General features: G+C 55.2%; 11 protein-coding genes across 11 annotated transcripts; 3 read left to right on the forward strand and 8 right to left on the reverse strand.

Moving 5' to 3' along the window:
- Positions 1–2,214: 2,214 nt before the first annotated feature.
- On the reverse strand, positions 2,215–2,694 carry CGCS363_v003056 (uncharacterized protein; the record flags this gene model as incomplete). Its single annotated transcript, XM_036634905.1, has 1 exon — positions 2,215–2,694. One exon carries the CDS (start codon positions 2,692–2,694, stop codon positions 2,215–2,217), a length of 480 nt encoding a protein of 159 aa, XP_036500882.1.
- A 213-nt stretch (positions 2,695–2,907) lies between these two features.
- CGCS363_v003057 (uncharacterized protein) lies at positions 2,908–4,596 on the reverse strand (the record flags this gene model as incomplete). Its single annotated transcript, XM_036634906.1, has 3 exons — positions 2,908–3,390; positions 3,493–3,951; positions 4,006–4,596. The coding sequence occupies 3 exons, from the start codon at positions 4,594–4,596 to the stop codon at positions 2,908–2,910; spliced, it is 1,533 nt and encodes a 510-aa protein (XP_036500883.1).
- Positions 4,597–5,016: 420 nt separating this feature from the next.
- CGCS363_v003058 (Vegetative incompatibility protein HET-E-1) lies at positions 5,017–5,868 on the reverse strand (the record flags this gene model as incomplete). The annotated part of the gene is made up of 1 exon (XM_036634907.1): positions 5,017–5,868. The coding sequence occupies one exon, from the start codon at positions 5,866–5,868 to the stop codon at positions 5,017–5,019; it is 852 nt and encodes a 283-aa protein (XP_036500874.1).
- Positions 5,869–6,200: 332 nt separating this feature from the next.
- Positions 6,201–7,013, reverse strand: CGCS363_v003059 (Required for respiratory growth protein 9; the record flags this gene model as incomplete). The annotated part of the gene is made up of 1 exon (XM_036634908.1): positions 6,201–7,013. One exon carries the CDS (start codon positions 7,011–7,013, stop codon positions 6,201–6,203), a length of 813 nt encoding a protein of 270 aa, XP_036500875.1.
- A 1,074-nt stretch (positions 7,014–8,087) lies between these two features.
- Positions 8,088–9,720, forward strand: CGCS363_v003060 (uncharacterized protein; the record flags this gene model as incomplete). The annotated part of the gene is made up of 3 exons (XM_036634909.1): positions 8,088–8,474; positions 8,530–9,285; positions 9,352–9,720. The coding sequence occupies 3 exons, from the start codon at positions 8,088–8,090 to the stop codon at positions 9,718–9,720; spliced, it is 1,512 nt and encodes a 503-aa protein (XP_036499912.1).
- A 677-nt stretch (positions 9,721–10,397) lies between these two features.
- Positions 10,398–11,156, reverse strand: RCAN1 (Calcipressin-1; the record flags this gene model as incomplete). The annotated part of the gene is made up of 1 exon (XM_036634910.1): positions 10,398–11,156. One exon carries the CDS (start codon positions 11,154–11,156, stop codon positions 10,398–10,400), a length of 759 nt encoding a protein of 252 aa, XP_036499911.1.
- Positions 11,157–15,869: 4,713 nt separating this feature from the next.
- On the reverse strand, positions 15,870–17,406 carry CGCS363_v003062 (Phenylalanine--tRNA ligase; the record flags this gene model as incomplete). The annotated part of the gene is made up of 2 exons (XM_036634911.1): positions 15,870–17,215; positions 17,271–17,406. The coding sequence occupies 2 exons, from the start codon at positions 17,404–17,406 to the stop codon at positions 15,870–15,872; spliced, it is 1,482 nt and encodes a 493-aa protein (XP_036499914.1).
- A 715-nt stretch (positions 17,407–18,121) lies between these two features.
- Positions 18,122–19,421, forward strand: CGCS363_v003063 (Mitochondrial dicarboxylate transporter; the record flags this gene model as incomplete). The annotated part of the gene is made up of 4 exons (XM_036634912.1): positions 18,122–18,353; positions 18,461–18,516; positions 18,572–19,278; positions 19,334–19,421. The coding sequence occupies 4 exons, from the start codon at positions 18,122–18,124 to the stop codon at positions 19,419–19,421; spliced, it is 1,083 nt and encodes a 360-aa protein (XP_036499913.1).
- A 557-nt stretch (positions 19,422–19,978) lies between these two features.
- RPB3 (DNA-directed RNA polymerase II subunit RPB3) lies at positions 19,979–21,123 on the reverse strand (the record flags this gene model as incomplete). Its single annotated transcript, XM_036634913.1, has 3 exons — positions 19,979–20,372; positions 20,430–20,995; positions 21,061–21,123. 3 exons carry the CDS (start codon positions 21,121–21,123, stop codon positions 19,979–19,981), a joined length of 1,023 nt encoding a protein of 340 aa, XP_036499908.1.
- A 572-nt stretch (positions 21,124–21,695) lies between these two features.
- On the forward strand, positions 21,696–22,492 carry CGCS363_v003065 (GrpE protein-like protein; the record flags this gene model as incomplete). Its single annotated transcript, XM_036634914.1, has 2 exons — positions 21,696–21,968; positions 22,049–22,492. The coding sequence occupies 2 exons, from the start codon at positions 21,696–21,698 to the stop codon at positions 22,490–22,492; spliced, it is 717 nt and encodes a 238-aa protein (XP_036499907.1).
- An 880-nt stretch (positions 22,493–23,372) lies between these two features.
- On the reverse strand, positions 23,373–26,435 carry CGCS363_v003066 (uncharacterized protein; the record flags this gene model as incomplete). The annotated part of the gene is made up of 8 exons (XM_036634915.1): positions 23,373–24,094; positions 24,152–24,308; positions 24,361–24,494; positions 24,543–24,745; positions 24,793–25,222; positions 25,385–25,486; positions 25,536–25,889; positions 26,375–26,435. 8 exons carry the CDS (start codon positions 26,433–26,435, stop codon positions 23,373–23,375), a joined length of 2,163 nt encoding a protein of 720 aa, XP_036499910.1.
- Between the last annotated feature and the right edge of the window lie 258 nt (positions 26,436–26,693).

The raw sequence follows: 26,693 nt of genomic DNA on the forward strand, positions 1-26,693 counted from the left end.
CAAGCAAGGCGTTGGCGGGAGAGATGCATATGAGTGCTATTCCCGTGGCCGGGGTCTGTGATGGGGACCTGGCAACCCTTTTCTACGAATACCCGGACGGGAACGACATGTCGTTGAGCCTCACTGTGGATCCTCCGCTCTGGACGCCCTTCATCCGAGAACTGCAATAGCCGAAGGGCCCATTTTGGGCCGAGAGATGCTGCCTGTGTGTGGAGGGAGGATCTTGGGGTTGTTCGCGGAGTGAAATGGCCTGAATGCGACTGCTACCATTGCGACTCAACGCTTCGGTGGTATACTTTATCGCCTTGAACTTTCTAGCATTTTTTTGGTCTCTCACTACTTTGTTGCGGAGCTGGCAACAAAATTCGTCGAAAATTTGGAGCTCGTTGTTCCAGAAGACAAAGACTCGAGTGTCGTTGAGACAAGATGATGGTGCCGTGCAAGACCATGGACAGGGGTTCGTTGTCGTCCCAGTCGCAACCGGAGAATCTTTGGCAGTGCGCTTTTCATCCCAAAGGTAAAGCTCAGGCATCGCTCAGTCTCATGTCTGTGTCTTTCTCTTTCGATTGTCCCAGCAACAACAAGATTGCTGCTCATAAACAGGAGAACTGCAGGGCATACTCTTCTAGTGGTCACCTGGGAGCCGCCTGGCAACGACTTACCTTGAAGCTTCCACCGGGTTCAACCGACTGCTCTCATCTTCAGATAGGCAATGGTCCCCTTTTGATTCGTATCATCATGAGTCCTGGTTTACTTTGGACTGCTTGACTTAAGATGCCGGTACTGTTCTCCATGTTGGCGTCCAAATCCAAGCGGACTCGCAAATCCAAGCCAAATCGAACAAGCATCGACCATACAATTCGTCCAACCGACAGATAGTCTTGAAACGAAATGCAACGATATCAGAGACGTCCGTGGTCGTACCAAACACTATGGGCTGGCTCCGAAGCTCCGAGTAGATGGGGAGAAGCAGCATCGCCGAATCCCTTCAGTCAGCCGTCGGAAGCGGAAGAGTTCAACAGGCTGTGTGAGATCCAGTTGGGACATGAGTACCACAGTTACCAGCTTGGAAGCTACTCGCGGCATCCAAGTGGCAGGATTTTCGGGGATGATCTCCCGCCAGCTAGGCTCCAACACCGACATAATTCGTCCATCGTATCGAGGATTATGGCACTTTCAGCGTTGACAGTTCTCCTGCTTGCCGAAATTGACAAGAAAAGCCGGTCTGTGGCTTCGACAACTCTGAGAACCCTCGACCGGGCACGTGAAGAGAGTAACGCCTGTCAACTTTGGATCTCAAATAACTCGATGCTAGAAACTGGGACGATTGTGATATTTTGCGTTCTGGTCGTCTGCGCGCTAGTGTTGCAGATGACGCAGCCTTTTGCGACAGGCCCGCGACCTGTCTACGTCTTGGTTCATGATTGTCGTTTATGGTCGGCATGAAGAGCATGTGCGAAGACGTTACGCCATGTCGACGGCATACGTGCTTCTGACTTTGAAGATGGAGAAATTGGCGGGAACGCTCGGGCGACTGTAAATACCCCCAATGAGCGGTGCACAGGCCATGTGCATGTCACTATCAACCCAGGAGCTACGGCCTGAATCTGTACTACTGATTGCATGTGTGCTCGAGCTGCAATAGCAAGAGCCAAATTGAAGCCGAATGCAACATCATCGTGGATTGCAATCTTGTGGACTGTGCCATGGATATCCTGTGTATTCATTCTTCTTATCTCTTTTGTGCTGTACGGCTACGTTCTTCAAGTACATAACATGGTACAAGTACATTCACCAGGGTCCGCCCCACGTTCATGACCAACTTGAACTGTAACCTATGAAATTTCCACTCGTTTCCCCTCTCGCTTCTGCATGCTCACTCTCCATCAGCTGGGAATGGCGGCGAGCAAACCAGCAATTCGGATGACTAATCTCATCCACCTGGATCGATAGCTCAGTGGTAGAGCGAGAGATTGCAGCTTCCCGCAGCAACCTATCTCTAGGCCCCGCGTTCGAACCGCGGTCGGTCCTTGAAGCCCTTCGGGCACTTCGCTTTTTGTTCTTTTTGATTGAGAAGAATCCACAAATGTTGGCTTGTTGTTGTTGCTGAGTTGTCTTGCATTTGCCATTTGACCAAGTCTGTCGACGGTTCGACTGCGACGTGTCAATGATCCAGAGAGTCTGCAGTACCCAGCTTAATGATGGGCGCAACAATCAGGACTGATATCCATCACCAAATTTCTTCACATCACCCTGAACCTGTCCAAACTGGCTAGGGTCCTTCGGCGAGATGAAATAAACCTCCTCGCGAGCACCGATGGCTCTCAGAGCCTTGCCATCGAAGACGCCGTCGTAAGATGGCCAAGGTTGCAAGCGATACCTCGATGTGTTGTAGCGCCCACCGTCCCATGGGTTGTTCATGTACTTGAGAAGCAGGTGATGACTCTTCAAAACCTCGTCCGGAAGGTCGTCCTTGAGGCGGACGAGATACAAGTAGCGACCTCGCTCGGCGTTGGTTGTTGGTGGTAGAAGCTTAGTATCAGGCGGGATGGCAATGCCCTTGATTGAGGTGTAGGTTTTTGGGACTGCATCGTGTAAAGTAACGTTTCCCAGAATGGGCGAGGCCGAGACCGTGGTGTCGACAACAAAGGCCCCTAGGAGCGCAATGGTCATGATAGCGTTGAGGAAGCGCATCTTGGGGTCTGGCGTTAGAAATCTTCGGTGTTTTCTGTTAGATGAATAGATTGAACTAAGCCAAGGGAAGGTGTGACTGGAATTTAAATATGTACGAAATCTCAGTGACCTTGGTGATTCGTTTGGCTTTCTCCGTTTCAACCGCTATGGAAGCAGTCGCCACAACCATAATCAGACCCTTTAGACCACAAGGTATCCTCCCATGTTAATCCCCTACGCCTTGATCATTGACCCTAGAAAGAGGCCCAGCAAAGTGAGAGCCAGTGCCAATGGCGTAGTCGCATTCTGTACATCTCCCTGGATTATCCCAAGGAGATAAAGAATGCACAAGATAATAAAAGGTGACAGGCAGGAGACGATGTAAAAAGATGTCATTAGTGCTGAGCGGCGTTCTTGGATGTAGAGACCCCAAAAGTCTTCTTTCCGGTTGCTTTTCTCATCGAGGTAGTAGTACCGCTGGGGTATGCACCCCACGGTGTCGTCACTCAGCGACTCGACGCAGGAGTAGAACGGGAGAGTCCATGATGAGCCCGCGGAACCACTTTTGGTGGTGAATTGATAGATGTGGCTGAATTCTTCTGGGGACACCGGTGGTTCACGGAGTGCTGGCCGAGGAGTGTAGTAGTAGTCCTTTTGCGCCGTCGATGGCACCTCAAGGCCCCGGTGAGCGAAGCCGTTTCGACAGAACTTTTCGAACTGAAAAAGAGATTAGCTCCAGCGTCGTCGAAATTCATCGGGGACAACTCTCGAGTCGGAGGAGTGAATCATGTCAAGCAGGGGTTGTAGGCAATGACTTACACGTACGAAATCGCAGTGAGAGAATCCATACGGCGAAAACCACGATCTCCAGAAGCCTTTCAGCTCACGATATACCTGTCGTAGTTCTTGGCCAAATTCATCGGTGCTCAAATACAGCGACGGGAGTTGTTTGAGAGTATGTCGACCAGTGGTAGCAACTAGGAATATGTATCTTGGCTTGGGATACTCCTGCTGCTTTGTTTGCTGATTCCACTGATTTGATGCCGTTGATTGAGCTGGCTCGGAATTCGATTTGCTTCCCATCTTGATAGAATTTGTTCCCAAGGAAGAGGATTCTGATGCCGTCCCCGACGATGAACCTAGTTTCACCGTCGTCGTGCTTGTCTTCGAGGCATCCGTTCCATGCCCCCGGTTGTAGAAAGGATACTTTCGTAGCAGCCACCCGATGCCGCCGGCAAACTCTGCTGGCAACACCTCCCACCTGTCTTTTCCACATCTCTGAACGAGTTTGCGTCAGCTGTTTCCTCGATGTTTTCGAAAGGGGCGACTTACACAGCGCCATCCAAGTCTTGCCTCCGAAAGACTGGAAGTATACTTTGGCGGACGTAACGGCCACCAATTCCACGTCTCTCCGGTGGTCGATTCCAACCATATTTGAACCTTATCCATGATGCCTTGTGTGCCCTCCACATCGAGAAAGATGCTTTGGGGGCGTGATTCCTCCAGTTCAGTAAGTGTTGTCATCATTCTTAATCTCATGTTGCTCCAGTACCGATCGTCCGTGTCTTTCCCCTCCAGAACCCTAGCGACGAGCTTCGAAGCCTGTGAGCGAAACGAAGGATCTACAAAATCGGACAGATTCCGTGTCAAACTTGCGAAGGCAGAACTGTTCAATATGAAAGCACTGATGGACTCAAAGTCGAGGTCCGCAGCTTCTTCCTTCTCGGCCGGGGCTATATCGTCCGGTTCATCCTCTTCGTCTCGTTCTTCGTCCACAGCCTCATACTTTGCTTCTATTTCTGCGCCACCCTGTCTCCCTCCTTCGGGTACCGTATCAGATGGGGTAGTATCTTTAGGGTGCAGAACTTGAGACTCCGAGGGGTCCAGAAGAACGGGCTTGAGGTACTTTTCGGATGCCCTCATGGTGATTGCAGAGGCGATTGGCATGCGATACTGTCTCAAGAAGACGGCTGAGAGAGACTCATCCTTTGTCGTCGCCTCAACTGCCAAATCTTTTCCCAATTGTCGAAGTAGACGAGCCAGGTTTCTTCGAAGCCTGTCTGCCCCAATTGAAGACTTTTGTATTGCTGCCTCGAATAATGTGGACAAAGCCTCGTTCTCAAGGAGGAACGCAATCGCCTTGTTGAGGCCAGATCGTACCGGGCCCGAAGCCGAGCTTCCCACAAGTGTCGTTGAGGATTCGAAAGATGCTACTGAGCTAGTTTCCCAATCATCATCCGAATTTAGATCTTCGATGTCGGTGCCCGGATATCCGTCATCATTCCGAGTCATTGAAGCCGGAAACAAGTGACCAACGTGACTGAAATAGGCAGGTGACTTTGCCTAGTAGTCCCTAAGTCGACCTGAATGGATTAACTCTTCGCATTTCTCCCATGTGAAATATTCCTCAGACCAGTCATCTCTCCAAGCAAATATGGTAGGGTCCTTAGCTTTCTCCAAGATGGCTTCTTGGAGACGTATGAATGCGTTTGTGTCGCCCTCCCCGTAGTTGGGCGCAACCTCCACATCAAACAAACCATGCAGCGAGTATGCTAGGTCTTCGAGTCTCGTTGCGTTACGGCTTGCAGCCCAATACATTCGGCGGGCGACAGGTATCTTGGCAGGGTCACCGCCGACTAAAGCGTACGGATCGATGTCGGTGATGATGTACAACAACTGCACCAGCGGAGAACGCTCTTGAAAAAGTTCCCACTGACGCGAGTAGAAGAGAAGCCGCACAGGAGCTATCAGTTCTTGGATAGTCCAGGATCGTGTAAACCATCTGCTCTGTCTCAACATCTGATAGATACCTGGCAGCTGAGAATTGTCCACTGTGGGATGCGCGCTCGAAGGGTCATAGTCGAAGTCAGACAGGTAGGCAATGCAAAGGGCCGCCGATCTAAATCTTCGAAAGCTGGAATTGATGGATGCATTGAGCTCAGCCTCGTTCTTTCGGTCGGTGCAGCACGTGTCGGTCCAAAGGTACTCGAGGTGATATTCCTCGAATGCAATGCGACATGCCTCACGTATCTTCGTAAACCCTGCCTTGGCAACTGCCTTTGATCGATCACCCACGAGGTCTTCATACATCACCTCCTCTGGACCCCACGTATGAGATAGGACTGCGTAGGGGGGCGGATCATATTCGCTTATGTGCTTCGTAAGCTCAACGGTGTCGGTTCGCAGAAAGATCATAATGAGGCATGCACGAATCTAGGCATATGCTGAAATTTCTGACCGAAACTCGATGAGAGATTTCATCTTGCACGTCTGCCTGGCAAGGCTGCGCTCGCTGCGGTAATAGGCCGGCACTCACGTGGTCCAATGGGATGTCTTCGCATATGCAGCTCAGAGGAGTCGGCGATAGGCTCAAGAGGGTCCAGCAGAAGAATCACAAAGTCCCTCCCTGATAACGCGAGTAGTCCAATACATTGGTATTAGATTTCAAGTTTACCTCGGACGTCAAATCCGGTGTAAAGAGTTGGGATAATGGTCGAGGCCAAAGTCTTCGTTATGCAGGGCACCCCTCACATGATGCTGCCCCCCAGCTTCCGCTGCAGCTTCTCTCCCTTATCTTCTGCCGCTTCTTCCTCCTTCCTCTTCTCGATCGCCGCCTTCCGCCTGTCGTGATACGCCGGGTCCCTAGCAACACCCTCCCTCCGCCACTTGCGCGGCGGCTTCACGCCCATCTCCGCGTACCTCGACCACACGCTCACGCCGCGGCGAAACCATCTCTCCTGCCTGTCCTGCTCCTCCTCGGGCGACGCCTGCCACTTGCTCCTCAGTATCCTGCGAATCGCCTCGGGCGACACCTCGAACATGCTCGACAGCTTGGTCGTCGTGTACTCCTCGGGGGACTGCGCATGCAAAGCCTTGATGCCGGCGATGGCGTCCGGCGACAGGCGCTTCCGCGGGTTCCACCCCTCGGGAAACTTTTCTTTGAGGGCCTCCTTCTGGACCTGCCAGTGCTCGCGCTGGTGTTTGCGCTCCCGCTCGTGGGGGTTCAGGTCGCCGTCGTCTTCGTCGTTGGTCGGTCGCCTGGGACGTGGTTTCCTTGGACGATTGCTGTGGCTTCTTTCATCGGAGGACGTTTGCGTTGCTTTTGCGGCTTGTGCAGCTTCCTTGGCTGCTGCCTTCTTCGCATCCCATTGATTATTGAACGAGGCGCGTGGCCTTGGGAGCGTAGTGCTGAATGGGGATCTCGGGATGGTCTGGAATCTTGGGAGGTTATTGCTGATATGCTTAGGTATTCTCGCTGCGGCGGCGGGTTCGGAGACGTGCAGCTGCGCCATGCTGCTGAGCAAAGCCCGCAAAGGACTGAGGCGACAAGAGCAGAGCATGTTTCGATTGTCGACCGGTGAGGATGCGTGGACAGGGAATGTGTCGTGGCGTTGCGCTTCGAAGTCTGCGATCAGCGGCAAACGGGTTGCGAAAAAGTTGGTTGACAAATTTCCATGCTATCGATACGGAGTTCGCAGCGATTGACGGGACGGGGCGCGCTACTACAGTGGATCCGCCGGGGCAAGGGTGCCGTGGCACCGGCGCTGAGCCCGTTGTTCGGTCGGGTGCCTTCCAGGTTCTGCAGGGACCCGGTGCCACTAAATTAAATGAATGCTTCCATCGTCCTCGTCAGCAAACCTTACCCATCATTTGTAAGACAACTCTGCGACTTCAACAACGACGATGCAGTGGATGGCATTACGGCGAAATTTCAGAGCAACACAACTTGCCCGAGACTTCGAGTTGGTTGCTTTCCCCCCTTATTGCCGACAATGAAGCCCGACTATTCTAACCCCTCACTGGAGCTAACCGCGAGCTGGAATGCACGTGCAAGAAATCAAAGCATCATCCATGCTCCCCGCGGTTCTTCCTCCGCGCAGCGTCGGCCAGCCTGCCGCCCTCCATCCCATCTCTAGCAGAGCCGTTCACACCATAAGTGGCCCTCCCTGTCAAGTGGTTTAGGGTAGCAAGCCGTGGTCCGGTGATCTGCCAGCGTGTCTGTGAGGAACTCCCCCCCCCCTCATCCGAATGGGGTCACCAACTCGTTTCGCAGTGCGAGCGGGCATGTGTTCGAGAAGAACGACACGGAGGCTGCGAGTCAACATGCTTAAATCAACTTGACATTTGTTGACTATCATATGATTTACACTTGGAGTTTTCAGAGGTTAAATCCTGCCGGCTTTCCTGGGTTTTGTTAAGCTCGAAGAGTTGGCTTTGAGTTCGATGAAGTCATTGCTGTTATTAGCTCCTACTTGCTACACGGTGGAGTTGAGCTAAACACCACTTGCAAACTATCTTCACCCTCATTCTTATCTGCAACTTCATGTCGTGAATCTGTACACCAGTGCTATCTCTTCTTGTACAATTTTGACATCATCTTCACCCACATCTCATACAGTCAGACCCCTAGAGCAATGGCAGGTCGTCTCTGGTATAGAGGCCCCGAGTGGCAAGAAGCATGGGACTACTGGTTCAAGTGGACAGACGAGCATCTCACATCTGACGACCTTCGACCGCTGATTTACACGTACGATGAGCTGGGAGCCCAGGCTCTGGACCGCCTCGATGAGATATCACCGCCAGCCAAGCCCCCGGCACCCAGCGAGAAAGGAGACAACTCTCCCAAGGAGAAGTGTCCCCACAGAGACTTATACGCCCTCCTCAGAGACAATGCCAATTCGGACGAGATACTAGGAAAACTGTGGACCGAAATAAACACCATCCCGGACTGGGTAGACTGGGCCCAGATTGAACGCGGCCAAAAGGTGTTTGTCCGTTATGCCGGGCCAGCCATCTTCTCTGTAAGCCCCCCATCTTTCATTTTGAAGAACGACCGCACTAATACCACACTTACAGCTCACGTTCCAATCCCTAGTAGGCGGCTTCGGCGGCCGTCGCGTGGTCGAAACGCTTGCCCGTACCGGCGGCTTCGGCGTCAAGGTCACCCGCCGCCGCCTCCTCGAGACGTTCCAGCACATCCTCCAGGTGACCTCCGACCTGCCCTCGATCCAGCCCGGCGGCGCCGGCTTCGCCTCCTCCGTCCGCGTCCGCCTGCTCCACGCCGCAGTGCGCCGCCGCATCCTCGCCCTCACCCGAGAGAAGCCGTCATACTACGACGTCGAGGCGTGGGGCATCCCCGTCAACGACCTCGACTCCATCGGCACCGTGTCCACCTTCTCCGCGACGCTCATCTGGATCGGCCTCCCGCGGCAGGGGATCTACCTCACGGAGCGGGAGAAGGAGGACTACGTCGCGCTGTGGCGCTGGGTGGCGCATGTGCTGGGTACGCCGACGGAGGCGTTCGAGAGCGTGAGCCGGGCGCGGGCGATGATGGAGTCGCTCATGGTGTCTGAGATCGAGCCCTCCGACACCTCGAGGGCGCTGGCAAATAATGTGTTGTCCGGGCTGTGCAACCAGCCGCCGTCGTACGTGTCGCGGGACTTTTTGGCGGCGGAGACGTACTGGCTCAACGGGGCGAAACTCGCGCGCGCGCTGGGCATCGAGAGGCCGCCGTGGTACTACAACCTGCTGGTCGTCGGGCAGTGCATCTTCTTCATGGTCATGTGCTACTCCCACCGTCTGTTTCCCGGGTGGGACGAGACTCGGAACAAGGTAAGAAGAAGAAGTGATCACGTACCACAACTCACTCAAAGCGAGTCTAAACTAACACCAATCCAGAAACTCCAAAAAGGCCTCTTCAACATCACAATCAACAAGCCCGAGCTCGGCGCCCTGGGCAAGGAGACGAACTTCGAGTTCCAGTACATCCCGACCCTCGACATGATGTCCACCGAAGCCGCGAGCAGAACGTACCACCTCACCCAAAACAACGACGACAACAACAACAAGACCAACACCGGCAACGGCTCGTCCCCCGCCGCCGCGCGGGTGAGGCTCGTGCGCAAGACGGAGCGCCGCAACCTTGCCTCGCTCATCCTGGCCTCCGTCGCCGTGGTGCTGCTGGCTTGGCTGGGTGTGAGGAGCGCCTCAGCGCTGTTTGGGAGCTTCGCCGGGATGGCGCCGTCGGGCTGGCGTGCGGTGATTTAGAAAAGGACGAACGGACCTGGCACAGGCAGCGCGTTGATCCCGACTGCCGCCGGTCGGTTGACCGGGTTTGGGCCGTTGCTCCGCAGGATAAGGGCAGTTACCATTTTATGTATACGTATCTTTTTCTTGCGATTGGTAATGCCGGACAGAATTCCCCAGACTCTTGTTTTTTTGCGGCGTCGATCACTGTATCTGAAGATCAAACGGTTTTGCCTTGGGGACCCTTTTTTGTGGGTTCCAGAGGCGCCTCCATGGCATGAATGTCGTTGCCGCAGCTTTGGGAACGGCATACAACGCAAAGTGAGACACGTACAAGGGACCACTTGTGTTTTGGGTTGGTAATCAGTTTGTTTTGTTTCGCTAGCTGTGAAGGCCGCGCGAGTGGGAATCTAGTATACATAAAATATGTGCTTTTTTGGCCCTTTGCTACGAGCCAGCACGTGGTAGAAACTTTTTTACCATGGCATATTCGCCATCCTCCGCGAAAACGACAGTCGTGTGAATCTGTCCGGTTGAAAATAAAACTCTCGAATCCTGTATGCGCGCCCTGTCTTTCCCTCGTAACGCCGTCGCATAAAATCCGTTCTCAGATGCTAGATGCGCCCAGTCCTGGTTCACCGCCTATCCGTGTCGTATCCAAACGCCTAAACAAGATCGCCCGTAAAAGACTTGGTTTCTCATGCGTCCATCATCAGCTCCACCGGCGGGCGGGAAGTGTGCGCCATAATCGGCTTGGTGTTCTCGATCGGGCTGAACTCCATGGGCTCGTCCGTCATGTCCTCGAGGCAGATGGCAGGAAGATCTGGGCTGTCACCTTGGGCGTCGGGCTTGTAGAGCAGTGTTGAGCTGCGGCTGCGCGTCTGGTGGGAGCCGTCGATGGGGCTGATGGGAGTCTCGACACCGGAGGGGCGGTGGCCAAGCTTGGCCAGGGCCTCGGCAAGATCCTCGGCGTGGACCATCTTGTTAGGAGCGTCCTCGAGCTTCATCTCCCAGCCGTGAGGAGGAGAGGGAGGGGGAGAGATGAAGAAGAGCTTGCCAGCGTCGGGGAGGGCAAGGTGACGGTCGGTGACCTCGACCGGTGTGGGCTGGCCGAAGTAGACGCGGACGCGCTCGCCCATGACAGCCTCACCGTCCCAAATGCGACGGACGGCGATGGCGTCGTCTTCTGAGAAGAAGGAGACGACGATACGGCGGAAAGACTTGAGGGGGGCGAAAGAGTGAATGGGCGCCGTCTTGGAGATAAGGTCGCGAATAGTCTGGAGGTTATCAGGGCGGAAGACGTTGGTGTCGTTCAAGTTTGTGAGGAGGAGGGTGTTTGATGGCGGTGTCGGCTGGACCAGAGGCGGCAGGGAGGAGAGGTCGAGGGAAAGCGACTTGTTGGAGCCAGTTGAGCGTCTGGAAAAGATGGGACGGCTGTCTGACTTGGGAGACTCCATCTTGGTGGTTGTGAGGAGAGAATGTGTGGTAGGGTGTGGTTGTGTTTGGTTGCGATTGCGTCGAGACAGCGAGGTACTGTTGGTTCGCGTGGTTTTATGTCGACGATGTGGTGCGCTTGTTCATGTGCAAGCAGGTGTGTAGTGGAATGCCTCGATATGTATGTAATTTGCGACTATTGGTTCAGGTCGTGCGTCTTTGTTTTGTTTGTTGCTTGGTGCTGGAACGAGAAGTGACGGTAGTTGGCGGGAGGCGGTCTTGGTTATATGTCTTGAAGGTTGCAGTGGGCGGTGCAGTCCACTCAGTGCAGGTCCGCGGAACGGTAGTCGGTGGCAGAGGTACAAAGTACAAAATCGACGGCTGGGGCCCAGGTCCAGTCGGGCGGAGTGTGGGATGGTTGGATAGTGGATGGCTGAGTGTGAGTGGGCGAGGGAGGGGTGCTGTATCGGGTGGGTGTGTCTGTGTGATGAAACGGGAAGGCCACACGGACTCACGGGCCCGTTTGAAGTTTCGCCGCCTCTGAGCCGTCGGGTCACAGTGGTGGAGACGCTGGACGCTTGACGCTGGACGCTGGACTGCGATACGCTTAGTGCCTCCTGCTGCTCCTGCAGGCTACCGGTACCAGATCCGTTGGCAGTGCTGGCCAGTCGAGTCACTTGCGAATGGAAAGTCATGGTCAGCCAAGCCAGGCAGTACTTCGTCAATTACAGCAGTTAAGCAGGGTCCAGCAAGGCAAGAACAACCTTGAAAGAGACGCACAGAGCATGTTGAGCACAGAGTTGGTCGTCCAGCACAGGGCCCCTGCTAGGAAGAGGAACAGGAACAGGAACGGGAACAGCAGCGCTGGCAAATTGAGGCTGTGCAAAAGCGAGAAGGAAAAAAAAATGCTTTTCCTCCCGCGCTCCAGTAGGCTTGGCGATTTCTCTTGGGTACTGCGAAGTAGGTTCAGCAGGAAGCAATCCAGTCAGCAAGCTTATTACCTTGTCCCCTCTTCTTCTCGGTACGCAGTAATCATGCTGCTGCAGCAAGAGCAATGTTCGATGGCGGACTGGACCACCTTGATCTTCTCTTCCATGTTCAATGTGAGTCGAGACAAGGCCTCTGGTTTGCCGACTGCACTGTTCGCCCCACCCGAAATCGAATTGTCGAGAATGCCATTCGCCACCTCAGCCATACTTTGCGCAGCGACCTATCCGTATTACTGTGTGTACCTTGCCGCACACTGCGGAAGTCGCTCGCTCGCTGTTCCTTAGCAGCGCAACTAATGGCAGGCCCAGACCAGCTGGACATGCTCAGGCCTGCACTGCTAGTGCTACGCATTTACCGACTCAAATGAAGAAAAAAAACGTGTCGATACGGTAGCAGCGTCATTTCGCCCTCTCCGCCTCACTCGGTAATTTCCACAGCAGTGACGACTGACACTCGACGTTGAGGGCGGTGCTGCGCGAAAAAGCCAGTATCGTTCCAACTTTCAAGGTCATCTCAACCAAAGGCAAAAAGTGACCGCATCGCCGTTGCAGGCCTCCCCCATGCACCACACCCGGCCTGTCATCACTCGGAAATGGGGGCGCCTCTGCGTCCCTTCCCCCACGCGCCCAGCAATGGAACGGTGGAACCCAGAACGGTGGTCGCTTCTGGCACTGTCCATGACGGCAACCGCACCGCAAGGTACCGACTGCCCCGGGTACCTCGCGAAGAAACAGCGCCTCCGACCCGCTAATTGGCCGCAGCGGCATGGGCGCATCGCCGTCTTCACGATGCCATCCCACCTTGTGACCATCCACCCGTCCTCTCCCTGCCTCCCGGAAGCCTCCAACTCCATTGGCTGTGCCTCGCTGGATTCTCGAGAGGCATCTTGGCATCGGAGAGGCGATCACAGCAAATTCGAGAGATGGAACTCGGTACACTGCAGACACTGTCAAGTCAGCCACCGAATGCGCCCTCCGCTTCCCATTCGCCCTCACGCCTGCCGCTTTCCGATGATTTGGGTCTCTCGTAACCCTCTGTTACGACCCTTCGATATGCAGCCGCTTACCTACCTGCACATGGCTGCAGCGATCAATGGAACGCACTTGCCCAGTCGGGACTCGGGCATATTCCGACTATCAACGTTACCATCAGAAGCATTATCTCACTTGTCATTTGCCAGCTATCAACTCGACAACACATCTCCCCGCTCTCACGCTATCGGGGTAAAGATTTGGACACCCAGGGGTTCAACCGAGCTCCCCCACATCGTCAACAGTTAAGCCGCCGCGCCAAAGAGGGACCGGGGGCTGTGTAACGATAGGTTATTGTGTTCACACGACACCTGAAGTCTGCCATCGCCCTCACCACGCTGAAGCACTTGACCACTGTACCTACGACGCCTGGATATTGCGGCATAGAGTTGAGTTTGAGGCGCCGCCTCCTTGGACCACCACGACGGCTACCTCGCCAAGGCCCTCTCACAGTTGTCGTTTCTGAAAGAGACCCCAACCCTTAGGACATGATGCTTTTGATGGCTGAGGCTGTCTTGCTGGTCTTGGCTCGACAACTCGCCACGGCATCACACGTCGCTCTGGGGCTGGTTCAAGATTGATGATGGAAACTCCTCTCGACAGCCGCAGCAATTACGTCTTCATGCTATTGAAACCATGACTCAAAGGTCAGCTGGAGCGAGGCTCCTCGCCTTCTTTCGCGATCGATATTGCAAATCCGGCCGGAAAAGCCCACCAGTTGTCAATCTTCCCACACCGGCTCAGCCCGGCAGCGTACGAGTCGCCCTACAAAGAGCCTTCCGCTCAGCCAACACGGGGCAAATTGCACTGAACCTCAGCCCCTTCCAACGCCGCCGAACAGACACCACAGCGCACGCTCGTTCGTCTCGTCTGATCCCGAGCATCCGCCAGCCACGATTGGTCTCCGCAGTATACGGATGAGAAGGAAATTTGCTGTCAATAGCGCCCTCGACACAGCCAAGCCATCTGTCGCAGCAAAAATGCCTCTCCTCTCGTCAGGATGCGATGCAGACATTCGATGTCTCAACTCAAATGATCTGGTGCTACACAGAATTCCCTCTCCCCCGCCCGCCCGGCGCCCGCCCGACGCAGCTTACGGGCAACTGTTGGTGGTCAGCTCCCTCGCGATCTGGAAACGAGGCTGTGCAGAATACCAAGACTTTCGACCTGCCAGATTGATGTTTCGCTCTGCAATCGGCTTCCCCAGACACCCTTCTAGGCCAAGACTTTCCCTTTCTGCGCTCCGCAACCGCTGCTGCACTCCAATGTCCTTCTGACTTGCGCTTTGCACTATCAGGGACCAGTTGCCGAGTCGGGTAACTAGAGGAGTCTCGCCATTGAACCCGCATGCACGACAATCAATAATCGATCCACTCGCATATCTCTCCCGTGTCTCCAGACTCACCAACCTCCAACGCCGAAGCGCCTTTTCCTGTGAAATTCCATCTTCATGTCCTTTGACTGTGGAGTGTCGTCCGGCGATCCTGAGCATTAGGCTCGGGGCACGGTTCTCCATAAACCGTTTGCTACTATACCGTTTTCTTCTCAACTTCAGACTCTCAGACACTCCACCCTCGATGCGCCTGGCAGCTTATCTCCACGCATCGCGGGGCCTTCCTTGCCACGAGGGAAACTGCCTGCCCAGAAAGACGACCGGCTAATAAACTTTCCATAGCAAAGTCGGACCTGAGGCATGGCAAAGCTCATCTCATTCCCGTTTGAACACATCGTCAGGAACCCGCTTCAGGAAACCAGCAGCAACCTGCCAACAATGACATCCGACCCGAAGCGAAAACACGCCGGATGTTAGACATGGGAGCGTGGCTGAGCTTGGCAATATCCAGAATCCAGACTTTTCATACGTTGCGAGCAACAGACTGAACTCCGCCCTATCACGGGAGGCATGAAACTGACTTGCACGACCGTCCCAACTTATTCAGACGACGGGCCAAAATTCTGCCTTTCCCTCCGAACGCTACTGCAGCAACGCACCGCCCGGGCATTGTAGGTTTATGGATGATACAATCGATCTGCAACCACGGCGTCACTGCTTCAGATTGCGACCCGGCGATTGACTCTGTTCCCATCCGAGCATGATCTCACCGTTCGAGAATCTCGGCAGAATCATACAAGGGCGACCGCAGGGCAGATCCGCCTTTCCGAATCGCCCGCCCGGGCGCCTGGCGCTATGCCGTGTCAAAATGTTTCTTGCCGTTGCAGGGCTTGTACGGTCCGGCACTGCGCAGCACTGAAGTCTCGCTCTGTGACATCTTTTCCCGAGAACGAACATCAAACGAACAAGATCGAAGGAACAGAGATCTGTGAGTGGACGGGTCCATGGGGTCTATCAAATCCCCGAGATTGCCCTGTGAACTCTGGTCCACAGCGGAAGGCCGCTCAGCCAGCTGGGAATACCGAGTGCGGTCTTATAGTACAAGTTATTCTATCATACATGGCGTGATATACTCGCGATTTGAGAAAATCAGCTACTCAAGCAGGGCGGGCAAAGTCATGCCGTTGCCTTGGCAGCAATTTTCCCTCACGACATCCCCAAGCGAGAAGTAGCCACGACTGACAACGGCATGCTAAGGGATCCCGACCCCGTTTCGCAGGGACTCACTCCAATAGGGTCGTCCCGTCTCTGCAGACCGCTCGAGTGTTGGCTACACAGCCCCCTTACCCCTCAACGCTCGATGTGCAAGCGCAGATTATGCCTCACCGGATCTCGACACCTAGCTTTTCGACCAATTTCCGGGTCACCTCGTTGTGCAGCTCGTTGGTCTCTTCGTTGGTCAGGGTGCGCTCCAGGCTTCGGTAGTTGATGCGGTAGCACATGCTGCGCCTCCCCGTCTTGGGATGTGTGAACTCGTCCACAAGCCGGACGTCCTCGACCCGCTCACCGGCGATATCCCGGACCAGCTCCATGATGTCGTTCTCGTGGAAGTCCTGCGCGCTGGCCTTGATGTTCCCGCCCGCTGCCGACACTCCGCGCAGCCAAAATGAGACGTCCTTGTGGCAGGCCGGGTGTTTGGAGAAGGGCACGAAGCGCTTCATGGTGTCGAGTTTGTCTGATACGCCCCTGAACTGGCCGAGGAATCTCTCATCCTGCGACCAGAAGAGGCGGATGTCGGGGATCTGGAAGAGGAGCATGGCAATACGTTCCAGGCCGATGCCGAAAGCCCAGCCCAGCTGGTTGGGCACCCCCGCGTTGATGCAGATGTCCTGCTTCACCACACCGCAGCCCAGCACCTCGAGCCAGTCCCCAGCGTAGTAAACTTCGAGTTCCCAGGACGGGCTCGTGAAGGGGAAGTACGCCTCCACCCAGCGAACCCGCAGCGGCTCGTCCTTGTAGTCGGGGTCCGCCTTCGCGGCGGCCGCCTTGGCCCGCGTGAAGATCTCAACGACCATGAGCTCAAGAGAGCGCTTCAGGTGAGCGCCGATGGCCTCCGCCTCGGCGGCCGAGTGATGGCCTTCCTGCAGCGGGTTCCGCTCGGCGTCGAAGGCGGGATGAGGGTCCTCGACCTTGACGCCGTGCTTGGGCAGCTTGTTCACGTCCTCCCACACGGCGGCCGCAACGTCGCCGTTGGGCACCTTGGTCCGGTCCCACATGCGCGCGCCCTCCATCTGGTGGAAGACGGGGTAATGGCTCCTGTCGATGGCATCGCGGCGGTAGACGTCCGCGCTGATGAGGTACCCCTCGCTCAGGTTCTTCTTGAACGTCTGTGCCTGGTGCGCGCTCGTGTGCGTCCGCAGCAGCGTCTCCTTGTTGAAGTAGTAGGTGTCCGACTTGGCGCGGCCGGGGTGGTCCAGCGGGAAGCCCAGCGAGTCGAAGTTCTGGTGCGTCGAGACGACGGGGTCGAAGGTGTTGTGGTACTTGTACGTCGGCGCGGGGAACTGCGACTCGATGATCTGCCGGGTGATGTAGACGGGGTGGTCCTTTTGCAGGTGAAGCTTGCGCGACGCCGCGTCGACGACGGTCTTGGGCACGTTGAACCACTCGTCGGTCGTAATGGTCTGGCCGTTGACCTCGATCGTCTTCTTCTTCTGGTCTGCTGCTGCTGCTGCGCTTCGCTCAGCAATTGATATGGCCCACGGCGGAGTAGATCTTGGTCTGACCTGAGGAATATGCGCGCCGGCTACTGCTCGACAGCAGCAGCGCGGGGCTTGTCCATTGTCGAGGGGCAGCACCGGGACAGATGGCGCCACGGAAGCAGCTGCGCAATTGCCTCCCTGCTAGCCTTGGGATGAGCATATTTTGAATTGCCCTTGATACGACGCAAAGGCTTTGTCGGGAATTAAATGTTCATTACGGGCACCTCGAAGGTGTCCGGAACTGCAGCGGTGACTCGACAATTGGTCTCCTTCGCCGAGAATGGAGCTGGAGCCCTGAGTAAGTCGGTCGTCGCCGTCGATCGCAAGAAAACTGACGGGACGCACGGACCAGACGCCGTCTTGTCTTTTCGGCGACGGGCGGGCTGCCGACCCGGGGTCCTGGAGGCGCTGTAGCGCATGGCACCCCTGCTGATTAGCGCCCATGACGCAGCAGCTTTCTGCTCGTCCAGCGCCGATAACAGCCGAGAGCTGGGAGGATTGGGGGGTTGTTTTTTTCTAATCAGGCCCAAGGGGAGAGGGGAGGAAAAAAAGTTCGTGATACACCGAGCCGAACGAACCATTCGGCTTCTTCCACCCACGCACCACCTTACCACCTCCAACTTCTCCAAACGCCAACCCCGAAGTCGGCTTTTTCGAGCGCTAGACGTCACCGCAACCCTCCCCGAAAGTGACGTTCTGCCCTAGAATCGGCGACAAACAGAAACCTTGACCTTGCTACATAGGTCACCAGGAAGACAACCTTTCCGGTTATCAATTGGGCAAATTCAGATAAAGGTTTCTAGTTCTCCGCGACGCAAGTTCACTTTGCGCCGCAGCGGGATGAGCCTTTCGGTTAAGATCGCATAGCTGCAACGATGCAGTCCACCGCCAACATGGTTCCTGCCGCCGCCTCCAGCAAGCCCGCCGACGAGGCGTCGTCCTCATCGTCGCCGGTGAAGGCGGTGCAAGTCGATAGCCAGGAGAAGCCGCAGCAGAAGCAGACGACGACACCCAAGAAGAAGGCGGATAGCTCCATGCGATACCCCTTTTGGTTCGGAGGCAGCGCCAGTAGTATGGCCGCCTGCGTAACACATCCCCTGGATCTGGGTGAGTCTTCTTCCCCCGTGCTTGTGATCGAGGAAGCGTGTGCATGATAAGCACCTGCGATATCGCAATGCCGGAGTTTACAGGTTGCTGACGATGTCTCAGTCAAGGTACGCATGCGCCCGAACAACACCACCAGCACACAATCACGAACACCCCAATTGCCGTGACGAACATGCAATCCCGAACGAACCACCCATACTTACCAAGAAAATGCATAGGTCCGCCTGCAAGTCCGCCGTCCCGACGCGCCAAAGAACATGGTCGGCACATTCGCCCACATCGTCCGCAACCACGGCATCACAGGCCTCTACAACGGCCTCTCCGCCTCCCTCCTCCGCCAGATGACCTACTCCACCGTCCGTTTCGGCGCCTACGAGGAGATGAAGGTCCGCGCGACCCGCAAGAACAACGGCAAAGCCCCGGCCTTCCCCGTCCTCGTCGCCATGGCCTCCGCCTCGGGCTTCGTCGGCGGCATCTCGGGCAACGCCGCCGACGTGCTCAACGTGCGCATGCAGCAGGACGCCGCCCTGCCCGCCGCCGAGCGCCGCAACTACAACCACGCCCTCGAGGGCATGCTGCGCATGGCGCGCGAGGAGGGCATCATGAGCTGGTTCCGCGGCGTGCTGCCCAACAGCATGCGCGCCGCCGCCATGACGGCCTCCCAGCTCGCGTCATACGACACCTTCAAGGGCATGCTCATCAGGCACACGCCCATGGGCGACAACCTCACCACCCATTTCACGGCGAGCTTCCTCGCGGGTGTTATGGCCGCGACGGTCACCAGCCCGATCGACGTCATCAAGACCCGCGTCATGTCCGCAACCACGCAGGAGGGGCTGGCGCACACCCTGGCCAAGATTTACAAGGCAGAGGGCCTGGGTTGGATGTTCAAGGGCTGGGTACCTAGTTTTTTAAGGCTTGGACCGTGAGTTTTTTGACTCCTCTCATCAAACACTAACAATCGACTAACCATCTAACAGCCAAACCATCTGTACATTCGTCTTCCTAGAAATGCACCGCAAGGTCTATAGAGCGGTGACTGACGTTGGCGGCGAGGAAGCCATCTAGGGAGTAAGGTAGCATTAGACTTCAGCGTTTTAGACACTGCATATGTTATGAGGGGGCGTTGGAAAGAGGTCATCTGTTGCATTTTTGACAGGAGTCTTGGGGATACACAAAAGAGTTGGATGCTGGTTTTCGCTTCAAAAAGACAAATATTTGGGCTGTTTGTGAGTTGTATTAGAGGTGCCTCGAAGGGCTGGAGTCTTCAGATTACTCGTATTTTTCGGCCCCGTCACCCCTCACCTTTTGTATCGTTTTTTCTTGCATCGCCATTTCAGTTTACGACGTCATCCCTCGCGGACGTCCAGGCCAGTATGAGAGCCAAGTCTATATGCCAGGAAAGCCACGTTGGCAAAGAATCAAAACTGTCTCCCCTCTTACCCCTGAGATGCTCCCGTCGCGAGGTGCTGGTCCAGTCTCATACTCATACAGCGAACCCCAAATGTCTTTTTATGTGAATAGGCCAGTCCATGCTGATGCTGGCTGTCCTCAAAACTCGCAAAACTCCATTGCCGCCCATCTTCAAGAGATCATTAACGCCTTTATTGTGTGGATCATCATGCTCAGTTCCAGCCAGACTGGCCAGAACCACCGTAGGGTGTGGTGGTAGCGTACGGAGTCGTCGCGCTTCCGCCCCATGAGCCTTGAGCGCCTCCGTTGAACGGGGTGGTGTAACCCTGGTCCTGTCCCCAGGGGTTGCCACCGTCCATGTCCAGGTTGGGGCTACGTGGGCCGTCAAAGTCGCCCATACCGTCGTCATCCGCCTCGCCGGTGAGCATGTGCAGCAACAGTGCCATCTTCTCCTGGATGATCTTGATTCCCTCCTGGATGATCTGGTCGGGCTCTAGACTCCCAACGCCCTCGACCTCGAAGTAGAACTTTTCAGGTACTGCGTCGTAGTCGAACGCTTCTCCCTCTTGAGGAGGGTCCTCCATCTTCGCGTACTTGCTCTCAGGCCTAGAGAAACATGTTTAGCCATAACACACTGCGCGTTGCCAACCTTTAGAGACTTACCACTCCGCCTTCGCATCCTCTTCGTACCACATATCCAAGTGATGCAGCTTGTTATGAGGATCGTATTCAAAGCCGACAGCAGCCGTGGGCATCCATTTCGCGTGCTCCTTGGCGATTCCCTTCTTTGCGATACACGACAACTTGAGCTCTTGACCCTTGCGCAACTTTGCGATCAGAGAGCCCTGGCCTTCCGGATCCATGATGACCGGGTTTCCTACGGTGCCATTTTGTCTGAAACTATCGACAATCAGGTCGCTCGCATAAACTTTCATCGTCTCGTCGGAGGAGCAGCGTGCGTGCAAGGTAAGCTTGACACTGCAGTTGTCGCAGTACTGCTCGCAGTCGCAATCCCGGGAGTACAGTAAGCTGTTGACATCCTTCGAATGCAGGGGAATGAGACCCAGACGGTGGGCAATGAACTCGTCGGCAAGAACAGAGGTATTGGCTTCGATTTCGACCAGGTCGATGGCGATTGTCGGGACCTCGGCCTGAATCACGCGCCGCAGCGAGTTGGCAAAAGAGAGATCGCAGTTCGAAAGGTCAAAGTTGACGTGGATGTTGTCGGCCTAACCAGACAGATGGAAAGTTAGCACCACGGCCTTCATTCCATCGATGAAGCGGTGTGATTTACCCCCGAAATCTTGATCTGAGGCCCCCCGGACTCGCCGTCCAACAGCATCGGTTCGTACTCCATCGCGCCTACTCTGCCGAATCGAGGTCTAGTTTGCAAGTTGTGGAGGGCTGAGAAACGTCGCAAGAGCAAATAGTAGCACCGAGATCGAGTGCGCGGGTTTCTGATAAAGCCGCCTTTGTGACCGAGTATCGACGTGGGTGGGTTGTACGAGGATGAGTTGGCGATAGCTAGGCAGTGGGGGAAGGCTGAGAGGATATTTTTGCGACAGGAGGCGAGGTGAAGTCGCGCTCTCCCAATTGGAAGGTCCAGCAACCGTGCAGCGTCGTGCCTGGCGTGCTAAACCACACTGGCCTTGCCTTGGCACTACTCTTATCGATAAAGCTCGCCGCCGGCCCCTCCGTTCATCCGCCCCGAGATGGAGCTCCATCCCCGGACTTGATTGGGCGCAAAGGTTTCCCGGGTGGCCGGGGGCTAACGGCAGTCCATCCGTCACTGAGGGCCATTCAGATAAAATTTCATTCCCTCTTAAAAGCTCCTCAGCACACGCGACAGTCCCTGCATCGCCTCCCGACCCTCCCCTCTAAATCTTCCACCTCCTGCGCCCCCCAATTCCAACAACCACAAACGCCAAAATGTTCAGACAAGCTATCGCCACCTCTTCCCGCGCTGTGCGCTCCGGCATGCGCATCCAGACCCCCAAGTCTGTCTTCCAAAACCAGTTCCAGACTTCCCCGGCTTTCAGGATACGGGCCGCTCAGCCTGCCGTCGCAAGATGGTACAGCGACGCCAAGGAGAAGGAGACCAAGGAGGCCGAGGCGCCCAAGGAGGGTGAGAAGGCTGAGGACGCCGAGTCACCGTTGAAGAAGCAGCTCGAGGCCAAGGAGAAGGAGGCCGCTGACTGGAAGGTTCGTCGATACGCAATTAACCCCTCCTACCGATGTCGGCTCTCCGAGAAAAAAGTGGCTAATACAGCAACGCTCAACAGGACAAGTGCCTGCGCACCATCGCCGACTTCCGCAACCTCCAGGACCGCACACAGCGCGAGGTCAAGCAGGCCCGCGACTTCGCCCTCCAAAAGTTCGCAAAGGACCTCGTCGACAGCGTCGATAACCTGGACCGCGCGCTCTCCATGGTGCCTCAGGAGAAGATCAACGCCACCGAGAAGTCTGGCGACCTCCAGGACCTCGTTAACCTGTACGAGGGTCTCAAGATGACCGACGACATCCTCATGTCCACCCTCAAGAAGCACGGCATCGAGCGCGTCAACCCCGAGGGCGAGAAATTCAACCCCAACGAGCACGACGCCACCTTCATGGCACCCCAGCCCGACAAGGAGGACAACACCGTCTTCCACGTCCAGCAGAAGGGATTCAAGCTCAACGGTCGTGTGCTGCGCGCCGCCAAGGTCGGCGTTGTCAAGAACGCTTAAACCGTCTGACTCGTCCGCGATCTCCAGCACTCGGCCCCTGCTGATGTGCGGGGGTCTTTCCAACCAAAAGATTTCATGGGGCTGGCCTGCCGCTGGGAGGCTTCGGCGGCCGCAGCCCCCTTTGTACCATTATGTTCTACGATACTGTGTCGATTCCCGGAACAGCGAACTGGGCGTTCCGGTCGGTGTATAATGCTCCTCTCATGACGTTACTATTGCATGGCGGATTGGGGGCCAAAATGGGTTGGCCCTCACTGGAAGAAAAGAAAAAGGATAGAATCTGGATATGTTGTGTACATAGGCCTCGGATAGGGATTCCGGGGTCTCACGATTCTTCGCAAAAAGCTCTGGTACAATTTAATTACCGCCTTGGAGACATTGATCTCCCTGTCACTACATCACATTCAACCTTCAATGGCTATTCATTTCCGTGATATACTCTCAATCCTTGATTATCTACACATTCCTCCGGTGGAAAGTTGGCAATTCCGACGTCGAAGTCTTCACCTCTCTTGGGTATCGTACTCAAACTAGGGCATATCCTATGCCGAAACATTGCGCAAAACAAACAAGAAAAAGAGCGGGAGGAAAGGGCATGTCAACAATTGCCAATCCCGCTTTCAGCCTGTCGCGCCGTGTTAGTCAACGGTCCCACTGATTGATAATTCCCAGCTTGGCAATACCTAATACTCGGCTCACCCTCGGGAATGCATCCGGTAGTGATTGGTTTCTCGACTTTCACCAACCATCTGGTCGGCCGAAAGACGAGGAAACAGAGAGAACCCTGGTGTCCTATGGCCATGCAAGTCTGCACTCTCAACAAGGTCGAGTGAAGCGGACCCCCGGCCAAGCATCAATGATGCGACAGTGAATTTCACTCTCAGAAGCAGTCTGCAAGCTCCAGAGCGATCATCTTATCCCGAAAGTGCTCCGAGACCGCCTTGCGGACCTCATCGGGGCTCGCCATTTCAGCCCTCGCGCACTCATTCTTGATTTGCCATTCAAGCAGCGCCAGCTCAGCCTTCATGCTCTGGTTCTGGGTCTGCGCATGCTTGAGAGCGTCGAACTTGCTCTGGATCTCGTATCGCAGCTCGTGCAGGTGTGCCGAAACCTGGCGAAGGATCCGCCTGTGATTGCGCTGCCGCATCGCCATGTCCTCCGCGGCCTTCTTCTGCACGATATGGTCGACCGCCAGCCGGATCTCTCGCAGCTCCATCTTGGCGCGCTCGATGGCGCCGCGCATGTTGTCGTTCTCACGCGTCATCTCTGCGTCTTGGTTCTTCCATCGGGTGACTGTCTGCCAGCGCTGCGAGATGATGAGCTGGGCGTTCTGGGGGGCGACGCCGGCAACACGGCGACTGGTGGGCGAGTGCAGCGCTTCGAGGACCTCAGCATCGGTGTAGGACTTCCTGTAGTTGCCGATTCCGTCCTCGCTGGAGGTACTGGAGGAGACGACCGAGCGGACCGAGGTCGTCTCGAGGGGCGTAACAGGGTCGTTGGCCTCGCGGAACTGGACTTTGCGGAAGCGGCGCGCAGCAATCGGGTCCATACGGTCAAAGAGGCCGAACCACCAGTTGCGCATCTTGTGCTTGAGGGTAACGCCTGACGAGGTTAGAAAGGTCCACTCCCGGGGGGTCTAGTGGTAATTGCCTGGAGGACTGAAGATGATGGAGGGCTCTGATTCTACTGAGTAGCATGGTGTGATCCAACCCCCATCGTTGACGTCTCTCTGGAGCTCAAAGGAGAGGGTAAGTCGGTCGATGACGAGATGTCTGTCATTATCCTCAAGGGGCGTCTCGGGGCGCATGCGTTGAGCCTGAGACAGAGTCAGCCAGAGCCTCAGGAAGGGAAAGTAACGGGCCACATACATCCTCCGCCATAAAGACTTGATTTATCTGAGGGTCTCGTCGAGAGCAACCTTCAGCTAGCAGACGGAAAGTGCACGGCGACACACGTCCCGATTCAGGGTCACCCTCGTCATCAGAGATGTCATACTCCTCAGCTGTCACAAATAAGATTATGTCCACGAGAAAAGTGAGGTTACTCTTACCGAAGTCGCGATTAGTATCGTATGGCTGCTTGTAAGCCGATCCAAGCATAGAAAGCTCGGGAGGCATGTAGTCTTCAAACTTGAAGCTGTTGAACTTGGGTGAGACGTGAAGATATCTGGGACGGGGCACTTCGTAGGCTGGGTTGCGATCTGTCTCAGGAGGCGCATACTCTTTCGTAGCCATGTTGGCCTCCTTCAGCATCCTGTATGATAGTTAAATGAAAGTCCTCTTCTGAACGTGGGAGCTTACTTGGCATAATCCTCCATCTCTCGTTTCTCCCCAGAACTCAGTCCAGACGTCTGAGTTGTATCCTTTGACGGCGATGTCTGCGTCACAGACCTTGTGCCCTGGCTTGCCGTCTCTCTAGATGTTTGAAACGACTCGGCCGTTGTGGACCCCATCGTGGACTCGTTCATGGACTCGGTCGCCTTGATCGCCATCCAATTACGCAGGGGATCGTTTCCCGGGAGCAACGGAGGGCCTCGCATGGCATTGTAAGCCATCATCATTGAATCCGTCAGTTTCCACGTCTTATTGTAGGGGTGGCCGGCAGAGCAGCCTGGAAGTCGCGGGCTGGGGTCATCCGGGCTATAGTCGACCAGATTGCTCTGGAACATCGACCAATCCTTCGCTCTAGATGAGCTACCCATCTTCAAGCTAGCATTCTGAGTGCTTGAACCTAAGCGGCATCAGCATCTGTTCTGGATGATGGTGAATGCAAACATCATGTGTGTTGGTGAGCAACGCAGGGATGAATGCAAGGCAGGGGTAATAATAAGGGAAGCGCCAGTTTGTATGGGAATAAGGGAGAACAACTAAGAGGTGTTCCAAACAATGTTACCTTTTTCGGTAGACTGTTGGCATGATGCAGTCGGCGACGAAGACCGAGCTTGGTAAGCTGCTTCCATTTCGTCCATATCGTAATGAATCACCGTGTCAGGAGCTGCTTCAGTCAGCGTCGTACAGAGTCATGCCGAAGCTCTGAGACATACTGGAACAGCGGTCGAAATCTTCTAGGTTGTTGTCCTGTTCCCAATTACCGTACAGAACCGTGTCTGCGTTGTTCTGTATTAGGTCCCCATGCCCGAGGCCCAAGGGGCCGACATTGGAAGCACCCTCATCAAAGCGGTATTCGGTGTTCTGGTGCACATACTCTTCAAGAATGTCAGAACTGTCGAACTTCTCGTAAGTGATGTCTTCGGTAGGGTAGTTGTGAAGATGATCGGCAGAAACATCGACATTGGCCCCGGTCGCAATCATAGGGGTCGATTCGCGGGAAGCCTCCTCGATCATCGAGAGCTGATGAGGACTGTGAGCGCGGACGGCAACCACTGCCTCAGGTATCGCTTATGAGAGCCCATTAGATATTTTTCAAATGCAATTGGGTTTCATCGTAGAGGAAAGGCGAGATATTTGAGCACTTACTTCGCCGGCCCATTGAGTGCTGATCCGGCCCCCCTCGTCTGGAAAGTACAGAGGATAGTGCCGACAGATTTTCAAGAGTAAGCCCCTCGGAGTCTTTTTGAGGCAGTTTTCTCTTCGAGATGAGAACTGTTATACGAGGGACGTCGGAAAATGTCAGCTGAAGGTCGAGCTATACGTCGAAGACGCAGTATCCCCAATGAGGAAGTTGGGTGTGCTGATATCCACTGCAGTCGACAGGATGAAAGAGTATCCTTGATATGCAAGGAAGGAGGGAGAGAAATCTCGACAGTAATGATTGAAGAAAAAGTTGAGTGAGTGGTAGAAGCGAGCAGTCCAAGTGGAATGGAAAGAGTGACATGGGAAAAGTAAGAGTGAAGAGGTAGTGGTGAATAGGATATAAAATTACCTTTGCAAACCTCCGCAATTCCTCCAACAGTTTTCATGGGCCAGGTCTTGCGCTTGCCCATTTTTGTGTCCTTTGTTATGGTGGACAGTGTGGCCGAGGGCATCGTGAGCGACAAAGCAGAAGATTTCACCTAGAGGTGACAAGTGAGCAATGATTAGGTGAAATCCCCTTCGAGAGACGTACCAGACCCCTGAGGGAAGTCGCGCTCTGAATTTCTATAAAGCTTGCCCACAATCGATAGACCTGACGGAGCTGGGATCTCAGGGCGATTTAAGCTCCGCGGCTTTTCAGGAAGGTAGCTTCTGTGGGAGATGTGAGT

This window comes from Colletotrichum siamense (genome assembly GCF_013390195.1).
Source record: "Colletotrichum siamense strain Cg363 chromosome Unknown KSG_Cg363_contig02, whole genome shotgun sequence".
Taxonomy (NCBI): domain Eukaryota; kingdom Fungi; phylum Ascomycota; class Sordariomycetes; order Glomerellales; family Glomerellaceae; genus Colletotrichum; species Colletotrichum siamense.